Consider the following 21,388-nt stretch of genomic DNA (forward strand, 5'->3'; position numbering starts at 1 on the left):
TTGGGTCTTCTACTAGAAAAAAAGGGAATGATGAAAGATGAAGAAATCGAGAGGATGTGGAAAAGTAGAAAGGGAAGAGTAAAAAACATGTAAAAAATAGAAAGAGAGAGAGAGAGAGTCGAGAGAAAGGAAACTTAAGTCAGAGAATTCAATAAAAAAAAAGAGAACGAAAATTAAGCCTAAGGAAAATAAAAAGAAAGAAAGAGAAACAAAATATATAGAGAAAATTGAGGATAACGAAAAAAAAATAATAAAGGAGCAGACTGAACTGTTGAAAAGGGCACCGCTCCTTGTGGGGGGGGGGGGGGGTGCGAAGGAAAACTGCTCTTTGCACTTTGCTCGTGAATACAGCTAGCCCGAGAGAGAAGTCGCCATAATGCCATGTACAGCAGCAGTATGCATAATATATGCTGAAGGCCTGTACTGTCACATGTTCAATCTTTCTCTCACATGACCAACTTGTTTGGCCCCGTGACTAGCGCTAGAAATCCTGATTCGTTTTTGCTTTCCCACACGTTTTAACCACATGGATGTTCTCGATCATACACTAGATCAAGGGTAAGAAAAGAAATGTCGAGTTTTAGACTTTAATTAACCATATTTTGTCCTGCTTTTTCGATGGTTGTTTTTATGTCGTGGCGTATTTCCTGTGTAAGTTTGTGTGTAGTTGGTGTGCAGCGTAGTTTGAGGTCGTTTTACGTTGGGTGGCGATTTGCTGTTGTGCGATTGGCCTTTGTTCATTTCGCGGGTCTCTGGAGCTAAGTGCTGTGTGTGAGCTGTGCAATGTCGTGTACTGTACATGCATAGAGCTAGCTCTATGGTACATGTATGTATTCATGTGGTGCAGTGCACACTGCATATTGTAAAGCAGAGAAAATGTTACTTTGTAAGTGAGATTCCCAAATTTCCCTGTTGTAATTGTGGCCTTGAATGATGTATGCGAGAGAGCTCCACTGCTTTTATAAGATCTTGATTCACTGCAATGCAAACATTAACTTGATAAATGATAATGAAGTTGTTAGTATCAAGTTAACCCAGCACTCCCGCGTGTAAAAAGCCTAAAGGCATACTCACTTGACAAGCGTGAAGTATGGTAAAAATAATTTCCGAATAAATAGTTCAAACAGAAATCAAGCACTTACCACGATTATATGGATGATGGTCTAACGAGTGGCAGTTTTTCTGACATCTGGGCACAGACTGGAACCTCAAAAAACAAAAAGTTCTCTCCTTCTACCCCGTCTCGATCGGCCATTTTGTTACAATTATAACAAAAATGGCCGATCGAGACGGGGGTAGAAGGAGAGTTCCCTGGGTTAGTATCAAGTATGTTACACGCGTAGTCAGTAGACTGAATCACCGATAATTAAGGTAAATGCTAGTTTTGGTAATGATATCAAAATGAGTTCGTACAGAATCCAATGAAATGACCACCAAAGTGTCTGTATCAATAAAACGCATGTGCTAAAGGATTCCGGAAGAAATTGTGTAATTGCTAAGAAATCAGCAAATAAGCACAGGATTCAGGTAGAGCGTCGGGCCCGACGCTCTTAGTCTAAGCAATAATTATACATTGTCCCACGTGCGCTTATCTGTGTGGGTGATCTTCGGTGTGAATATTTTTCAGCGTCGATTTCAAGATTTCTCAAAGTTCAGTTAATGTAACTGTACCAGATCTAGATCCTCGATGATATACATGTACTGACAATTAAGCCTTGTTTTACAGAATCTCATGAAATCAGTGCTTACTGCAACTACTGGAATTTCTCTTTAAGGGGAATGAAACCTTTGGAATAAGTAGGCATGTGTCGAAACAGAACAATCAAAGAATAAAAACGAAAAAAGTTCAATTGATGAGAAAGTTATGAGCATTTGAATATTGCAATCACTAATGCTGTAATGCGACAAGGATGTGTGATGTCACATGCGAATAACTTTCCCTTTGATGGACTATAAAATGCCCCCAAAATGCTTTGGGTTTTTTTTTTTTTCTCATGGTGATACAAACATTGCCAACCTTATTTCACCACACAGGGAGGAGTAACAGAGAACAAGGTTATATCATAACCTTGTTCATAGAATGAGTGCTTTTTACCTTTTGCCTTGGTGATCCATTGCATTAGCTCCATTGTTAATGCCCCTTTTCAATTGCCTTGGATCAGAATGCTGATTTTATTGTGACTCTGAAAATAAAAGACAATTTTCAGAATATGGCCCAAGAATTTTAGGAATTTTGGGTCATCTGACTTTTATATAGACTAGTGACAATGTTTTTAGGGGAAGTTGACAATGACGTGAAGTTTATTTCAAAAATATCAACAAAAGATTAATAAGAAATATTTATGAATCCCATCAGAGAATAAAAAATCATTAGAATGTTAATGTTGGATTTGTGATGTCATATGTGAGCAGCTTCTAAAGTAGTGTTATGTGATGATAAGACATATCTCACATATTCAATATTATATCAATACATAATCTATACTTAATCAATACTTCTACAGGAAGTATACCAGCTCCAACTTTCATTAGAAAGTATTACTCATTCTTCTTCCAGCTAAACTTCTGACGCACACACATTTTATGGGTTTCTTATTCACTACATTTCATGTTCTCCATAAAAGGTCAACTCCCCCAATTCAGAGTAAAGTTATGACGTACAGATTGTTTTGGTCAAGCGTCCAAGGTTGACCAACACCTGTTTGATTGTAAAGAGTCTAGACCAGACCAATATAAAAGGGGTTCACTTCTGAACCAAAATCAGATTGTTAGAGATTGTTAGAGATTACTTCAGAGATTGTTACAGATAGATTAGAGAGTGGAGTATAGTCACCATCAGACTTACTCATGTTCCTGTATTATTTGTCATCATCATCACCTTAGTTATCATCTTCAATAAATGTATATATGAACTGTACAGGCTTTGTATTGACTCCTTCATTTAAGTCTGGTTGAAAGTTAAAGAGCAATAGATCCAGCCCCCAACACAACATGGCGGAGAACCCGTATTCAACCAGCGACAACAATTATGACAAAAGAAGGAGAATTGCTCTCTGTTAACTATTAATTTAACTTCTACCTCCTCAAAATCAAACTTAATTGGCTGCTGAAATGTTATTGCGATGTACTGACACAACGGTTGCGACAGCAATATACCTCAATGATGATGATTACGACAGTGAAAATGAAAGGAGATATGGAAAGAGACCAAGACAGACAGTTCAAAGTGTACTTTCCAGACGGAAGAACAGACGAAAGAAAGAGATGGACGAACAACAACAACAAAAAAAAACCCGATGGTACAACGGACATCGACAAAGGTAACGACGACGATGACGACAAAAGACTGGTATGAACATGGAGATGGCAGAGAGACTGAATCCAACTATTATGACTTCAATCTTAACCATGTTACTTGCCATGCAAGCCAATACTGAACAGAAGAAGACCATGACAGATAGAGACTGTGTTCAGACTGAGGACAATTTATATTCCTATTGATGTTTCATGTTCATGTTTTATATTCCCTTTGCTTCTAAATTTACTTCTGATATTTGGATGGCTCTGGTAAGTCAGACCACTTTTAGTATTATTTTGTGATCATGAGTGTAATCATATTTTAGTTAAAAAGAAAAAAAATGTATTCTACATTTAGAATTTCACTTAAGATATTTCAAGTTGTATGAATTGATAGAATTTTAACATGAATATTTGTTAGCATATTGGTGAATATTAGAAAGCAAAATAAATAACTGATTCTCTATATATCGCTATGAAATAATAAGTACTTACCTGTATATCATAATTTAATTACGACTGGTTTTAGTATTAATGATTTTCTTTCGTATAATATGTTACTTCTTCAGTCAATACAAGGTTATTAAAAATGTTCAGAGAGAATATAAATCAAAGTGTTGAAGGATTGACAAGTGAAATAAGCGTGAACTCCCATGTAGGGGAAATGTGAATGCATAATTTATGAAAATAATGCTAAGATGCATATAAAGCTTGAATTAATCTTCTGATGTGATTTATGTTTCATTTGAGTTTATAATTCAGGACAATATTACATTATGGTATTTTCAAACGAGATATTACTGAAAAGTAACTTATGTATTTCAGTCGAATCTATATAATGTCAAATGGTTAACATGTAAAGCAAAGTATTTTCCAGTGATAATGATACTGGACTACACTATTAATGTGTAAGGAATACCAAAATTACATTGTGCGCTCCAATGTTAGAGTATTTCACCACTTTGTGTATAGCATGAATATAGTCAAGTTTGAAAGTACTTGAAATGACCGGTATAAGACATTATCCGAGCAAATTTGGAGTGAAGCTCATACAGAGTAGGATGATTCGGTTAGTGCGTAAAACTATTGTTTATATACTTCAGTATTGGAAGTGGAAATAGATGCACATCTCCCTAAAGATATGAGGACACCCGCAGCTCGAAAACCGATTGATTTATATGATTTATTGTGAAGTAATACTTAGCTGTACTTATCATAATGTATTGATACTGATGAGAAATCTCAAATTGCCCAAATCGTATTGACAAAATAGTGTAATTGTACTTTGTAAGAACAAAATATTGTTTTATAGGAACATTTTGTTTCCAATTTATATTCAAACATTTCATTGATTATGATCTGAGTATAGGATATATATTTTTCCAATTTAATTTAGGTTTATTAAGGTAAAAATTGATAGGACTTGTATTTTCATATGATGTTATTTTAGGTTTAGTTGATATAGATAGTTATCATTGCTATACTGTAGAGTGTTAAAGGAAACTAGTATTAGTAGAAAATAAATTAAAAAGTTTCACAATATTATTATTTTGTTTTACATGAATTTTAATTGTTTAACTACATGTTTGTTGGACCATTATTTCAATATTTTTAAACAAATGTGGGAAAGCCACATTTTCTAACAAAAGGGGATGTTATGTGATGATAAGACATATCTCACATATTCAATATTATATCAATACATAATCTATACTTAATCAATACTTCTACAGGAAGTATACCAGCTCCAACTTTCATTAGAAAGTATTACTCATTTTTGTTCCAGCTAAACTTCTGACGCACACACATTTTATGGGTTTCTTATTCACTACATTTCATGTTCTCCATAAAAGGTCAACTCCCCCAATTAGGGCTGGGACTAAAACCCGGGTACCCGGGTCCGCCCGGAAGCGTCGGGTACCCGGATAGAAAAATCAATACCCGATACCCGAAAATTGCTCACCAGTATAACGTACATTTGATTTGTATAGCGTAGTGTAAGACATGATTGTAAACTCATCACAAAAGTACACAAGTCTCATTCTGAATCTCACCAATTACCCTCGAAATATCCTTAAATATACTAGTTTTTCAAGTGATGACGATGTGACTGAGATCGTTCAATCGTCGCCATGTTTCTTTTGCAGCGCAGTGACGTCATCCAGCCACTGCGACGCAAGCCAATTTATGAATGAAAATATAGTAAGCATGCGCATTGCAAGCCTCGGCCCCACGCAGTATTCCGTCAAAAAAAGTCTGCAATACTGTGTCACCTCGTACCAAAATCGACCTATAATTCCACTTTCCTTTATTTCATATGGATTATGAAAGGTATTCTCAGAGGATCTGTTTTCTCACCGATACCACACAAGTAAGCAAATTTTATTACTTCTTGCTTTTCCGTCAAAATCTTACGAAGTAGCGTCGATGTTGCATCGTGTTTGTGAGTTTGTAGAATCTACCGCTACGTGAACAAAGTCAATTGATTTCCGGGTTTCGGAGCAAACGAGGCGCCAGCCAATCACGTTCTTGATACCATTTTCAGTTTATCATAAACCGAGAATGGTAACACGATCGTGATTGGCTGGCGCATTCGACGCTCCGAAACCCGGAAATCAATTGACTTTGTTCACGTAGCGATAGATTCTAGAAATTCACGAACACGATGTAATATCGACGCTACTTCGTAAGATTTTGACGGAAAAGCAAGAAGTAATAAAAATTTGCTTACCAGTGCGGTATCGGTGGGAAAACAGATCCTCTGAGAATACCTTTCATAATTCATATGAAATAAAGGAAAGTGGAATTCTAGGTCGATTTTGGTACGAGGTGACACAGTATTGCAGACTTTTTTTGACGGAATACTGCGTGGGGCTGAGGCTTGCAATGCGCATGCTTACTATATTTTCATTCATAAATTGGCTTGCGTCGCAGTGGCTGGATGACGTCACCTATGGGGTTTTTCCACCAGTCATATTTCGAGCGACATGATTTTCGGGTACCCGGGTACCCGCCCGAAAATTACCACGGGTACCCGAAAAGAAAAAAACCCGAAAGTCCCAGGCCTACCCCCAATTCAGAGTAAAGTTATGACGTACAGATTGTTTTGGTCAAGCGTCCAAGGTTGACCAACACCTGTTTGATTGTAAAGAGTCTAGACCAGACCAATATAAAAGGGGTTCACTTCTGAACCAAAATCAGATTGTTAGAGATTGTTAGAGATTACTTCAGAGATTGTTACAGATAGATTAGAGAGTGGAGTATAGTCACCATCAGACTTACTCATGTTCCTGTATTATTTGTCATCATCATCACCTTAGTTATCATCTTCAATAAATGTATATATGAACTGTACAGGCTTTGTATTGACTCCTTCATTTTAAGTCTGGTTGAAAGTTAAAGTGCAATCGATCCAACCCCAACACAACAGTAGGCCTATGGTGGAAAAAAATCAGTGTGATCTCATTTTTCTCAAAAAAATGATTTTTATTTTTTTATTTTACCTTCATTATATCAACATACAAATTTTGTCACACCCACTCCTGAAAGATTTTTTTATGCATTTTATATATGGGGCAGCTGCTCGCATACAAGTATGACATCACAAATAATCAAAAACTTAAAATTCAAACAAATTCTTTTATAATGGATTTTCCTCAAACCTTCACCAATATTTTTTTTATTACTTTTTATGGTATTTTTACAACAAATGTTTTGTTGTTTTGTCAGAGAGTTTCTCCTTTAAAGGGGTGGTCTAGGCTGAAAATACTTATATCTTGATAAATAGAGTTAACTTCACAGAGCAAAATGCAAAAAAAAAATTCGGAAAAAAACAAATAATTATTGAAAATTATAAAAATCATCATATTTTTGTGAAAACATTATACATGTACATGTATATAGCCTGCACATCGCACATATTCAATTATTATCTGTTGATGTCATCATACACACCAACATAAATGAAATCATAAAAAAAAATGATGTCACCATTATGATGAAATTAGTTGCGGCAATAAATAACTAATGCACTTTATATTGTCAATCCAGAACTTTGTTATACAGTGTAGTTCTTGGTAGAAAAGTTTTGAATAAACCTAATTTCATAGAATAAAATACTAAAGAACAAGTGGGGATATGACATCATCAGTCCACCTAATGAATATTCATAAAGAAATGCCAAGAACTGTTTCACCAGAATAATGCAAATCTTTAAAATTCAATAATTTTGTTGTGATCTGATTTTGGTCAAATTTTCAGCATTTTGCTCTGTGAATATTACTCTATTTATTGAGATATAGATATTTCCAGCTTGGACCATCCCTTTAAATCTATGGTAGCAAACAGCAGTGTATGTGTTTTGTCACTATTTTGAACAGATATTTTGTTTGTGCTAAAACCCTACTGCACCAAATATGAATGCAAATGATTAAATCAAAGAATAAGAGAGTTTTTGATATCTGGCAGCAATATGGAAGCAACTCTCCCATACAATATAACATACAACGTATAGATTCCATAAATTATTATTATTAATAGAACATGATGAAAAGAACTGTTTTTCCACAGTAGGGGTTATAATATGTCTGAAGCTCTCCACCTCACAACCAATATCACTTTCAGTTTTTTGAGAAAATGGCATATTTAAAAAAAATAAATGTCACATGACATATTTACACATGTACATGTAGGAGCTTTTCTGTGGCGACACAAATGGAAACTTATTGTTATAACTCCTTTTTAAACAGATATATTAATCAATCCTTCAGAATATTTTTCTCTAATTAAATGTTTCACTGTGAAACCAAACTTATTGTCAGGGAAAACTTCCCCTTTGAAAATGACAAAACAACACAAAAACAGAAAGTGAAACAGTAAACAGCCTTAGTCAAAATAAAAAATGATCTTCTATTGGCAATGGACAATCAAAAGGTAACACTTTTGGTATTGTTGGATCTGAGTGCCGCTTTCGACACTATTGATCATAGGATATTGTTGAACATACTACATACATCTTTTGGTTTGAGCGACTGTGTCCTCACATGGATTGAATCTTACCTTTCTACCTTTTTCTCTAATATTTAAATGTTTCACTGTGAAACCAAACTTATTGTCAGGGAAAACTTCCCTTTGAAAATGACAAAACAAAACAAAAACAGAAAGTAAAACAGTAAACAGCCTTAGTCAAAATAAAAAATGATCTTCTATTGGCAATGGACAATCAAAAGGTAACACTTTTGGTATTGTTGGATCTGAGTGCCGCTTTCGACACTATTGATCATAGGATATTGTTGAACATACTACATACATCTTTTGGTTTGAGCGACTGTGTCCTCACATGGATTGAATCTTACCTTTCTAACAGACAACAAAAAATAATAGTAGATGATGTTATATCTCAGAATTTTGATGTTCCATACGGAGTGCCTCAAGGGTCACGCCTCGGCCCCCTTCTTTTTACTCTTTATACAAGTAACTTGATTACTATCATTCAAAGGCGCTTCCCTAATGTCTCTTGTCATTGCTATGCTGACGATACACAGTTATACATTTCTTTCATCCCTGATAAGGAAAACCATAATGACAATATTTCAAACCTGGAATCATGTATAAGTTATATTTGTTTTTGGATGTCCCAACATAAGCTAATGCTTAATGATGGAAAAACAGAGTTTCTCATAGTTGGGACAGGCAGGCAAGTAGCAAAACTGAGTGTTAGCAACATAACAGTTGGAGACTCAGAAGTTAAACCATCAAACGTAGTGAAAAATCTAGGTGTATGGCTTGATTCTCGCTTATAAACATGGAGAAACACATATCCAACATTAGTAGATCATCTTTTTATATGTTATACAACTTACGCCATATTCGTAGATACTTGGACCAGAAAAGCGCAGAAACCCTTATCCATGCATTTATTAGCAGTAGGCTTGATTATTGTAATGGATTATTGTTTGGTTTACCAGACTCGCAAATCAACAAGCTGCAGCATGTTCAGAATGCATGTGCAAGACTTGTATCCGGTTCCTCAAAGTTTTCCCATATTACACCTGTTCTGATTCAATTACATTGGTTGCCAATAAGGCAGAGAATTGCATTTAAGATACTTTTGCTTGTTTACAAAGCACTGAATGGTCAAGCTCCGAATTACTTGTCTGAATTAATATCATTTAGGTCACATTCATATGCACATAACTTACGAAGTACACAGGATAAGCTGCTTCTAAAGCTACCTCACTTGAGAACAAAAGTAACTCTTGGGGATCGTGCTTTCAGTTGTGCTGCTCCAAAGCTTTGGAACAAATTACCCCTGGAAATACGAAAAGCACCAACTGTTACCATCTTCAAACATTTATTGAAGACCCATCTTTATTCAGAAGTTTTTGGTTAATTGTATTATAAGCATAATTGTTTAATTTGTTTGAGCAGTAGCATTGTTGGGAGCTCTGTCACACTACAGCGCAGTAGAGTATATTTATATAGTGACTGCGCTATATAAATGGTCTAATTATTATTAAAATTAAAAGACTAACCAACAGGAACTAACCCCCCAAAAAAAAATAAAAAGAGATGAATTTATATAATGATGATAATAATAGTGGTAAAAAGGTAAATGAATAACTAAATAAATGAATAAAGGGAGGTTTGGATGGATGAGTGGATTGATAAATGGATGGATGGATACTGGTCTGATAGTCATAGATGGGTAGAGGGAGCGAGGAGTGAAGGAGGGGTACAGGTAGATAGCTGGTTGGATTGAGGGATGGTTGGATGGAGGGAGGATTGAATGAAACATGAAGGTAGAAAGGATGGATGGAGGGAGGGAGTTTTAGAACAAATAGAGAGTGGAGGGGAGGGAGAGATAGATGCATGGATAAAGAGAGTGAAATGAAGGTGACATAGAGAGAGGTTGAATGAGAAGGAACAATTTAAAGGAGGGATCATGGGAGAAACAGGTAAGAGAGAGAGAGAGGTGGAGAGAAAGTAGGAGGGAGTGAGGGAAGGGCGGAGTGTATTGAAGAGAGCGAGAGAAATGAAGTTCAGAGAGAGGGGTAGAGAATATACACGCAAAGAAGGAAAAACAGTGAGTTAGTGATAATGAACTTAAATTAACAACTCATTTCTGTCTGTAATTGAGCCATTTCCCTTTTCAGCTCAAGTGCTTAATTTGAAACTTTTTTAACTGCTTGTGCATTGGTGATCAACCTATGTGCATGTTTGTTCAACTGCATCATGTACAGTATTCATTTTAAAGATATTTTGATAGGAAAGAAGTCCTTTAATTGTGTAAGTGAAAAGTTCAGAATAAAATCTTCATCATACTTCTGATATACACAGTGAATGTACATCACTAATTTGTAAGATATGTTTCACAAAATGGTTTTATCAATTTATTGAGATTTGCTGAGAATTGGCTTTAAATCTGATCCAGATACATGTACATGCACTCCTATTGAACTTTAATATTCAGTAAGAATCAATGTGAGTATATGCTTGTGAAATATGCAGCTTCATAATGAGTCTTGAATTTCTTTCTTTCTTTTCCTTACATTGTTTTCTTCCACTTAGACAAATAGCAATTTGCAATGTAAACATGTTGTTAAAACAGAAGTGCCCCCCCCCCCTTTTTTTAAAGGTGAAGACCTTTTTTATTTTTTATTGTTTGCTTGTCGATTTTTTTAGTTAATGAAATATGGTTAATCTTTGGTTAAAAACCTTTTTTTGCGGGGCCTCTCAAATTTTTCCTCGCAAAAATGTGCCACCCCCACCCATTTGGAAAATCATGGGTCTGCCTAAGAGCTGCATAGAATAATAGCATTTCAACAAGCAAAAATTATTATTGTAATTGTTGTTTTATTTTTTGGGGGGACTACTTTTCACTGTAACTTTCTGCCTCAATCTGCAACATTGGATGGTTACACTTTGTAATTCAGAATCTGAATGTTTGTAATTCCGAAACACGTAAATTGCCCATACACTGTACCTTGATGTTTGTTAATTCGAAAACGTAAAAGGGTTGGTTAGTACGAACATTTGTGGCGTTATTCCGAAGGTTCGATAATCTGAAAACGAAATAAGGTTCGATGTTCCGAAGGTTTGTTAGTCCAAAAACGAAATAAGGTTCGTTGTTCCGAAGGTTCGTTAATGCGAAAAAGAAATAAGGTTAATCATTACGTTTTCGGACTGACGAACCTTCGGAATTACAAACATTTCGTTTTTGGAGTTGCGAACCTTCGGAATAACGAACCTTCAGAATATTGGAACCTTCGGAATTACGAATGTATGCAACATTGGATAAGCTTTAACATTGCAAGGAATGGGGATTTTCATTTTTAGTTTCCAGGGCTCAGTATTTCGGGGTTAAAGGTAAATGCTAGTTTTGGTAACAATATCAAAATGAGTTCGTACAGAATCCAATGAAATGACCACCAAAGTGTCTGTTTGTATAAATAAAAAGCATGTGCCAAAGGATTCTGGAAGAAATTGTGTCATTGCTTAGAAATCAGCAAATAAGCACAGGATTCGGGTAGAGCGTCGGGCCCGACGCTCTAAGCAATAATTATACATTGTCCCACGTGCGCTTATCTGTGTTGGGGATCTTCGGTGTGAACATTTTTCAGCGTAGATTTCAAGATTTCACAAAGTTCAGTTAATGTAACTACCAGATCTACATGTAGATCCTTGATGATATACTGATAATTAAGCCTTGTTTTACAGACTTTCTCATGAAATCAGTGTTTACTGCAACTACTGGAATTTCTCTTTAAATCGCCCCAGCCATCATGTGACTTTTTCCCTGCATTTCAAAATTGATTGAAGTATTTAACATGGTAAGGAACAGCACAGGATGTAATAAAAGTGGCATAGCCTAAATAAAAAGCAGAGCTTGTAAAAAAAAATTAGGCTCCCATTTGTAGAAATATTTTGATAGTGTTTAATACAGTAAGCAATGAAATATGAAACAGAATAAATATTCATTACATACATGTACAGTATTCTAGATAAAGAATCACCTTGTTACCAGATAAAAAGTTACAAGAGGAATATAAATAGAAAAGATTAAAATCAAATGAAGCAAGAAAAAAAGTTTAAAGGAAAATAAATTGAGGGTGAAGTAACAAAGAGTACATGTATTAAAAGAGAGTATAAAATATCTCTAAACCTTTCTTCACCATTCCCCTAATAATTACCAAGTAACATCCATCGTGTTTAACACCAAGTTAAGAACAGGATGCCGTTATTATTGTTCCCTCTTAGCCAATCATGTCGAGTCATGTGGGCTCGTCCTCGTGGGGTGACGTTCAGCCCCCATGACTGGGTGCAACGTGAACCCCTGTCGTCTCCACATAGGAAAACAGTCCCTCTTTAATGCCAGTCTTCAGACTCTGCATGAATGCTCAGCATGGCTAACAAAATAATGGACATTATTTTAATGGATGGAGGGGGGGGGGGGGCTATTAATGATTAAGCCTCCCCCACCCAGTAATATGTAGGGAAGTGTTTAAGGGTTAATGTGTTCTGTTGTTTTATGTTTAACAAATAAGCCTGCATATTCAAATTATTCAAATGTAAGGATGCTTCTTTCTTTAAACAAAGTAGGTAAGATTCCCATTACCTGCTTGTAGAAGAATATATTTTCTAGCTGTTGCTATGTTTGACAAGCCTCTGACAAGCTCTCAGGTAAACAGCCTTTGTTTAAAACAACAGGTACATGTATTTTGATCTGTCTCACAAGTCAGCCTTGGAGCAAACTCAACGAGGCGGACAATTTTTATCTCCAAGGGGACGAGATTTCACAAGACTTCACTCCTCGGTCGATAGTACCTGAAATGCTTTCATTCATAAATAGTCGTAGTAAAATGCCCCCGTGTCCGTCTGGCGTGAGTTAGGTCACATGACTATGGCTAACTTTCCGAACCTCTTTCCTCTCTCCTCACTTTTTCCTCTTCGCTGTTTTCCTAGCATTGCAATTTTCTTCATGGCATTCTGGTACTTGACTCTCTACTCACTGATGAGAAAATTGAAAGCTATGTTTTCATAGTATAAATGCTATTTGATGTGATATGCTTTATGGTATTAAAGTAGATTACAGTAACTTTGGAATAACCTTGTTTTTGGAAATATTCTTGGAATACTTTTCGGATCTATCCACTTTTTATGAATCATTGGTTTTGGTCGCTTCATGTCTTGAATAATGGCCAAAGTGGTTTCTTTGGATATTTCACAAATAAGGTGAGAGTTTAAGATGAGTTGAACAATAATTTTTATGTTAATACCTTTTTCTTTCTGTTTCCCTTTAATAATATTTCATCATTTCAATTCCCTCCCATTGATTTAATTTTTTTAGGATGGGGTACATGTAGTTAATCCCCCCCCCACAGTCCCATCTGTACACTATTGAATGTCTGATCTACTTCGCTCTACTTTTGAAGAGATTTCTTGAATTTTAAGTTTGATTTCAGTTTACATTCATGTGGTATTTGTACCTGTGAGTTCTCGACTGTAATGTAATGTACATTCTTTCCATTGATTGTGCCAATTCTATTTATGTGTATTATATTTGTTTAGCTCTCTAAATGTAAGAGCAAAGCAAAACCGAAACTGAATCTCAACATGTACACAATTGATGGAAATTGAGTGATTAGATAGTCTATTTTGAAACAAGGATAATTTATTTTTTCCCTTTTTTTCTTGTTTTTGCAGACCACAAGACAAGGACAAAGATTTAGACGAAGAGGTTACAGTACATCTAACAGCAGATGGTAAGGAATGAGCATTCTTTCACACGGTAGAAAAAAAATTGTGCTTTGAATTATGATTCCAAGTGGAAAATACGACTAATGACGAATATTTAGCACGCGTGAAACCAAACTAGATCATGATTAGAATCAAGAACGCTAATCACAGTCAAGAATGATGATTTAAGATTTACGTGTGAATTGGCCCATAGTAAATTTTTTACTCTGTTTTTTTTTACTTTTCCTCTTGTACTATTAGAACATGATGGGGGGGGGGGCTTGTGGGTATTTAGAGTCACACAGCACAGGCCTCTCCTTTTTTTCCTCTTTTTACATTTTTCTCCTCTCTTTTCTTTGCTCTAAAAATGGTCTGGCCTTTTTTTTTCAGACGGCAGCGGTGGTTTTGATGTTCAAATCTAATAATCGCTCGAGGTTAAGTTTAAAATGTACTCATGATGGACCTAGTTCACAAAAGTTATCAAAAACTTAACTAAGGTTGAGACTTTGAATTTTCAAGGTAACCATGCAAGTAAACTATCGGCATATGTACGATTGTCATTTCAAGTCATTTGGAGGTGGAGGTGCCGTGGCCGAGTGGTCTAAGGCGCCTGGCTATACATGAAAAGGTCTGGGGTTCAATCCCTGGCTACGGCAGCTACTGTATGCCTGTGAGCAAAGCATTCAATCAACAATGGTCTTTTTACCTGCTTTCAAATAAATGGAAATGCTATATTATGCATTATTGGTAACTTGGTGTGAACTTGTTTAAAACAAAAAAAATTGGGCACCCAAGAAAAATACTGTCATTTCATGTTGACAAAATAATGTTCCCCTAGTAAAATTATGAAAAAGTTTATTTTGACGACTGTATAGCCCACTGCTAATTATATTATGTTTTACCTACAGGAGATCAGGTTGTTACAGACCCCAGTGGAGAGGGGCCATTTGCTGAGAATATCCAGGTAATTTTATGTTTCACTCTTATCACATATTTGAATATTCAGTTTTATTTCACAACAATGCCATCTATTTTTTTTTCAACTTGAGTAGTTTTCTTGAACAGTTTTGCTTTAAATATCTTAATGTGCATTTTTTTTAATAAAAGAGTTTTTAAAAATGATAGTTTATCAACTTTTTCTCCAATCTTTATACATGTAGGTATGACTTATGCTGCAAATTATTAATTGTATGCTGGAAATACTATTTTTGTCTCGATAAGTACTGGATTATATTTCAGTGGGAATAAGTATTTGTATAGCATTTTTCTTGAAGCACTTTAGGAAAATAGAAAGAGAAGGAATTTCAGTAAAATATGTACATGTAGTGCATGAAAGTAGACTAGACAATTGAAGGAGCCTACTCTGCTATTAAGGGAAAAGGCTATTTAATGAAAAATTAGGTTTTAATGAGAAATGCCATTAGTCGCAGTAAACACTGATTTCATGAGAAAGTCTGTAAAACCAGGTTTAATTGTCAGTATATCATCAAGGATCCATGTAGATCTGGTATGGTTACATAAACCAAACTTTGTGAAATTTTGAAATCTACGCTGAAAATGTTTACACTGAAGATCACCAACACAGATAAGCGCACATGGGACAGTGTATTATTACTGCTTTGAATGTCGGCCCGATGCTTGACCCATATCCTGTGCTTATTTGCTGATTTCTCAGCAATTGCACTATTTCTTCCAGAATCCTTTGGCACATATGTTTTATCTATACAAACATACATGTACACTTTGGTGGTCATTTCATTGGATTCTGTATGAACTCATTTTGATATCGTTACCAAAAATAGCATTTAACTTTAACATCTATTTGGCTGTAGAAACCTTTGATTTCCATAACATTTCATCACTTCTATAATGTGGCTTTTCTTTACTACATGATCCTTTGGCTAAGATGTTTTTCTCTTGTATTTGTCTCTTCCCACCTGCAGTATAGATGATTTTCCTATTCTCCCTTACTTCACTGTGCTACATGACTCTTCATCTAATTTTTTTCTCTTGTATTTGTCTCTTTTCATCCACAGTATCAGTTCCGTACTGACAGCAATGGACAGAGCCAGGTAACATACCGAGTGGTTCAGGTAGGAGATACTGAATCCAATCCGCAAGCCGTTGTGACGACATTCCCCCAGGGACAACAAGCTTTGACACAGGTCAGTGATGATGATGGTGATGATGATGGAGATGACGATGTTGAAGATGATGATGGTGATGGTGATGATGATGATGATGATTATGATGATGATGATGATGGTGATGATGGTGATGATGATGGTGGTGATGATGATGGTGGTGATGACAATGATGATGATGATGGTGATAATGATGATGATATTGATGATGATGATTATGATGATGATCATGATGATGATAGTGATGGTGATGACAATGACGGTGATGATGGCGATGATGATGGTGGTGATGATGATGATGATTATGATGATGATGATGGTGGAGTTGGTGGTGGTGATGATGATGATGATGATGATGATGATGGTGGAATCTATATTCACTTAATCTAAAAGCAGTCTACATGTACATGTACTTCACAGATATGACTAGTCTAAAACTACATGGGATAAACCCATTTGATCTTTCCAATTTGATCTAATTTCCACTTTACTTTGTCAAATAATAACAGAAAATCATCAATAAACAGTTATCTGAAATAAATACACTTTTCAGGTAAGTTCATCTGTGACCATTTACTATAAACTCAGTCAAAGGAAGTTTTACAATTCCTTTGATTAATCATAAAAACATGAATTGTTATACTTTTTCCATAAGTAAACATAACTAATTATCAGAACAATCATCATGCATTAATCAATATCTGTGGAAATTGAGTAATACATTTAAAAAGCAAGTTAAAGATAAATACCAAACAGAATCCAATGCAATTCCCACCAAAGTGTTTGCATAAAAATATGCGCCAAATAGCTAAGGGGAAAAAAAAATCTATAATTGTTTAGAAATTTTTAAGCACAGAATTCCATCAAATGTCAGGTATTTCTCGAAGCCATGTTAATACACTGATCCACATATGCTTTTCTGTGTTAGTGATCATCACATTTATCACTTTTTGAGCAAAGATTTTGTGATTTTACAAAGATAAGTTTACATTAATGTACCTACATGTACATGTAGATTTATGATAATATTTTGACAATTAATCTTGATTTAAAATACTTTCTCATGAAATAATTGTTTGCTGCAACTACTCTATTTTACCTTTGATAAGTTTATTGACCCCTCAAAATGAGGAGCCCTTATAATACATACATGTATGCATTGCCATGAAATTTCAGGGCAATTTGGTGTATGTATATTACATTAATACATGTAGAATAGGGTACTCCGTGTACCCAAGTTCAAAAGTAAATATGCTGACTCGATGTCTTCTGCTCTCACATCAAATCACATGACCTCTCCTCAGACTGGTCTGTGAATGGACCATTATGAGCGTAGGGCGGATCCTTCCTGAAGTAATAATGGGTGAATTATCCCTTTAAAGTGGAATCGTGTTTTACAATCAGTACACATGCAAAATATTTTGTACTTATACTTTATGTGATTGAAGTAGAGTCTATTAAGTGCACATGTATATGTTGCTGCATGTATGCTTTGATGTGAATACAATATATATTTATACCCTTATTCTTTTTAAAGATAAATGAAAGTAGTTGCAGTAAAACACCGAATATACACAAGAAAGTCTGTAAAACAAGGCTTAATTGTCAAGTATCATCAAGGATCTATATCTGGTACAGTTGCATAAACTGAACTTCGTGAAATCTTGAAATCTACGCTGAAAAATGTTCACACTGAAGATCACTAACACAGATAAGCACACGTGGGACAGTGTATTATTGTTGCTTTGAATGTCGGCCCGACGCTTGACCAGAATCCCTTGCTTATTTGCTGATTTCTCAGCAATTACACAATTTCTTCCAGAATCTTTTGGCACATATGTTTTTTTTACACTGTATACAAACAGACACTTGTTGGTCATTTCATTTCATTTATTTTTCCATTTCCAACAATCATTTACATTTACAATATTTTTGTTACATACATCTTGATATAATTATAATCAATAAAACAAAGAAACTTAAATGTATAATAATCAAGATAACAGGTCGGAAACGGAGGAAGCTGCTAAAAAGCGAAGCTTGTAGAATGCAGCCTCCTATAACATATCATACGTATGAAGAATGTAAACAAAACACAAACACAACATGGTAGAAATTTGAACTTAATTTCATTGGATTCTGAACCAACTCATTTTGATATCGTTACCAAAACTGAAATTTATCTTTAAAGAGGAATTATGTTGAGATACATCAAGGGGTGTTCCAACCAAACTGTAAATTTTCCAGGCCACACCAAATATCTTTTATCACTAATAGTAATAATGCGACTTTAAGAATTCTAATTAGTACAAAATTCGCATTAATTGGAATTGAACATGAAAATGTGTTTTTGATCAATTTCAGGCACTTACAATTGCAATTCTGTGTAGCATATATGCTTTCAAAAGTTGTGCAAAATTTGAAAGAAGGCAGTTACATGTAAACTGTAAATCTTTTCACAATTTTGACCTATCGCTTGCTTTATGAACCTCCATATTTTGAGAAAAAATAATTGAAATTAAAGAAGAGTTTTCTTATGAAATAGATGCAGTAAAGCTCATAGGGGATTTCTCAATAATGTTAACTCTCATGGGTGTTTGGCTCTTGTATTAAATGTGATAGTGATTAAAATTCTAATCATAAACCAAACATGTTTGTATGACCATTGTACATGTACACTCCTTATCACTGCCTCAAGTGTACAATTATTTGACTGTAATAAATTTGACTCGGCCTAATTCAACTCTGCTGATTAAAATTGAATTTGACGTAAAAGATGTAAATAAGATATCATTAGCATATTCCAGTCCAGAATAATGCTTGGAGTTTAACATGTACATGTATGTATATACAGAGTCAACTCGAAAGTTCATCATGCACATTGTTCATCTAAACCACTTGCATTTTATTTTCAGTATTTTAGGAATTTAGATATTTTTGCAAACTGTACAGCAATGCATCATTCTCAAGTGCAATGAATATGATGAAAGAAGCAAAAAATTCCATTAATTATTTTCTACCTTTTTAATACAACATGAGCTACTGACACAGAATTATCTTAAATTCTCTAGCTGTTACCCTCTCAACTTTGACCTTTGACACAGGTCATCCAGGGGTCGTTCAATGGAGAGAGTCCGACGAGTGAAAGTCAGGGAGGAGAGACAAGGTTCACCTACTTTCCTGCTGCATCGGCGATGGGTGGCGATGGTGGAGGGACGGCTAGCGGTGGTGAACAACCTGGGATCGCTGCACAGCCAACGGGTTCTTCAGGTGGTAAGTATAACATTCATCCATCCATCCACCCATCCATTCATTCGTTCATTCATTTCTTCAAAATATTTATTCCACTTTTAAAACTGATAACATAATATGCATAACAAATGTATTCATAAACATAGTGTATGTATCAATGATCAAATTAACTATCTAACATAAGTATTTAACACAAGGTACACTACAAAATGTAAAAAAAAAGTGAGGAGCCTAAATAAAAAAGCAGAGCTTGTAGAAAATTAGGCTGCCATTAGGAGAAAATATAAGTTGTTACTTTCGGAAAAAATGTGAAAACTGAATACATATGACATAGATGAAGAATAAAGGAAGGGTATGAAGGACATATTACATAGACGAACATGAAGGGCACCTTGCAGAAAGAGATGTATTACACTGTCCCATGACAAAAAGGAAGTGATTTTCTTCTTGAAACTTACTTTTCTTGTCTTGATTTGGGATATGTTCTGTATGCTGTACAATGTTGCTGAAGGGATTGGAGTCACATAGCCTCCAATGTCTGAAATACAGACGTTTCAAAAGCACATCACTCTATATGCATGTATTTTGTGCTTCTATGTACAAGTGACCAGCAATTCCATCCCATTTCTATTCCATATATTACAGCTTATTGTCCCCATTAGATCAAATCATGGGGATTTTTTGGTAATATTTTTTTTCTCTTTCTCTTCAGGTGTTTTTTGTTTACCATACTTCTGTTTGTTTCTTGCTTTCTTTAACCTTATGAACTATAAAAATAAATACAAGACACACCAAAATTAAGGCTTATAAAATAAAACAGGAACTCTGTTATGTTAAATTTAATTTGTTTTTCTGCATTATTTAAAGATGAATGAATTTCTTTTGTTTTATGGGGCATTGCAAGAAACTTGCGATTGAACGCAAATCAAGCGTAAATCCCAAAGTGAGGGTAAATCCTCCAATCAATTGCAATGTAACTTTCTTGCAACGCCCAATTAGACTCCGACTAATCACTATCCTGTGTTGCCAATTTGCAGGTCAGTTTTACGTGATGATGTCACCCCAAGATGTCCTACAAGGAGCATCACAGAGAACCATTGCACCAAGGACACACCAGTTCAATGCGTAAGCTCTCTTTCGTCATCAAGTTAGCTATCAACAATAACCCAACGTTTTCGGATGTAGCTCATGGTGCACTGCAAAAACTCTGGTGTTGATTTAACACCAGCCTAGAACCTACATCTGTCCACATGAGAGAAGTATTGAAACAGCACCAGTTTGGAATCAAACCGATGCTGTTTTGATACTAATTGGTGTTGTATGAACACCTTTCTGGTATTAGACCAAAACGAAGCTGGTGTTGCTTAACACTTCTCTGGTGTGGACATATATAGAACCCGGGCTGGTGTTAAATCAACACCAGAGTTTTTGCAGTGTGTGAATTCGCCATTCACTTTTTGCACTGTACTACATGTAGAAACTCTACTTTTTGTTCAATGATGTGTGACCTAATAACATTCGGTCCGCTCATACTGAGGATAGCGCTAGTCTAGTCCCATCCTCTTTCGCATCGAGTTCTCAATTCCTTTTTTCATTTCGAGGAGGAATCATTGTAGAACTTGCTACTTGTGTAATCCCTCTTGCTGTAAGCTATTCTACCTGTTAACTACCGAAAGTTACTAGGTCACACAAGTAAACGGCGTGAGCTACATCCAGAAACCTTTGGTTGTTGTTGATAAATGAGGTTTCTTTGACCTTGGTTCATAGAATAATGATAATGATGATGATGGGATGATGATGATGATGATGGTGATGATGATGATGATGATGATGATGGTGATGATGATGATGATGATGATGATAATGATGGTGATGATGATGATGGGATGATGATGATGATGATGATGTGATGGTGATGATGATGATGATAATGGGATGATAATGATGGGATGATGATG

At 35.3% G+C, this 21,388-nt stretch overlaps 1 protein-coding gene across 1 annotated transcript in view; it reads left to right on the plus strand.

Moving 5' to 3' along the window:
- The first annotated feature begins 380 nt into the window (after nt 1–380).
- The window catches only part of LOC121420461 (upstream stimulatory factor-like), a 26,792-nt gene continuing 5,784 nt past the window's right edge, over nt 381–21,388 (plus strand). Inside the window, 6 exon segments of the mRNA XM_041615107.1 lie at nt 381–558; nt 14,002–14,060; nt 14,943–14,998; nt 16,071–16,199; nt 19,283–19,451; nt 20,468–20,555. Coding sequence (XP_041471041.1) covers nt 527–558; nt 14,002–14,060; nt 14,943–14,998; nt 16,071–16,199; nt 19,283–19,451; nt 20,468–20,555 — 533 coding nt within the window. The 5' untranslated portion in view covers nt 381–526.

This window comes from Lytechinus variegatus, chromosome 8 (assembly GCF_018143015.1).
Source record: "Lytechinus variegatus isolate NC3 chromosome 8, Lvar_3.0, whole genome shotgun sequence".
Classification (NCBI taxonomy): Eukaryota; Metazoa; Echinodermata; class Echinoidea; order Temnopleuroida; family Toxopneustidae; genus Lytechinus; species Lytechinus variegatus.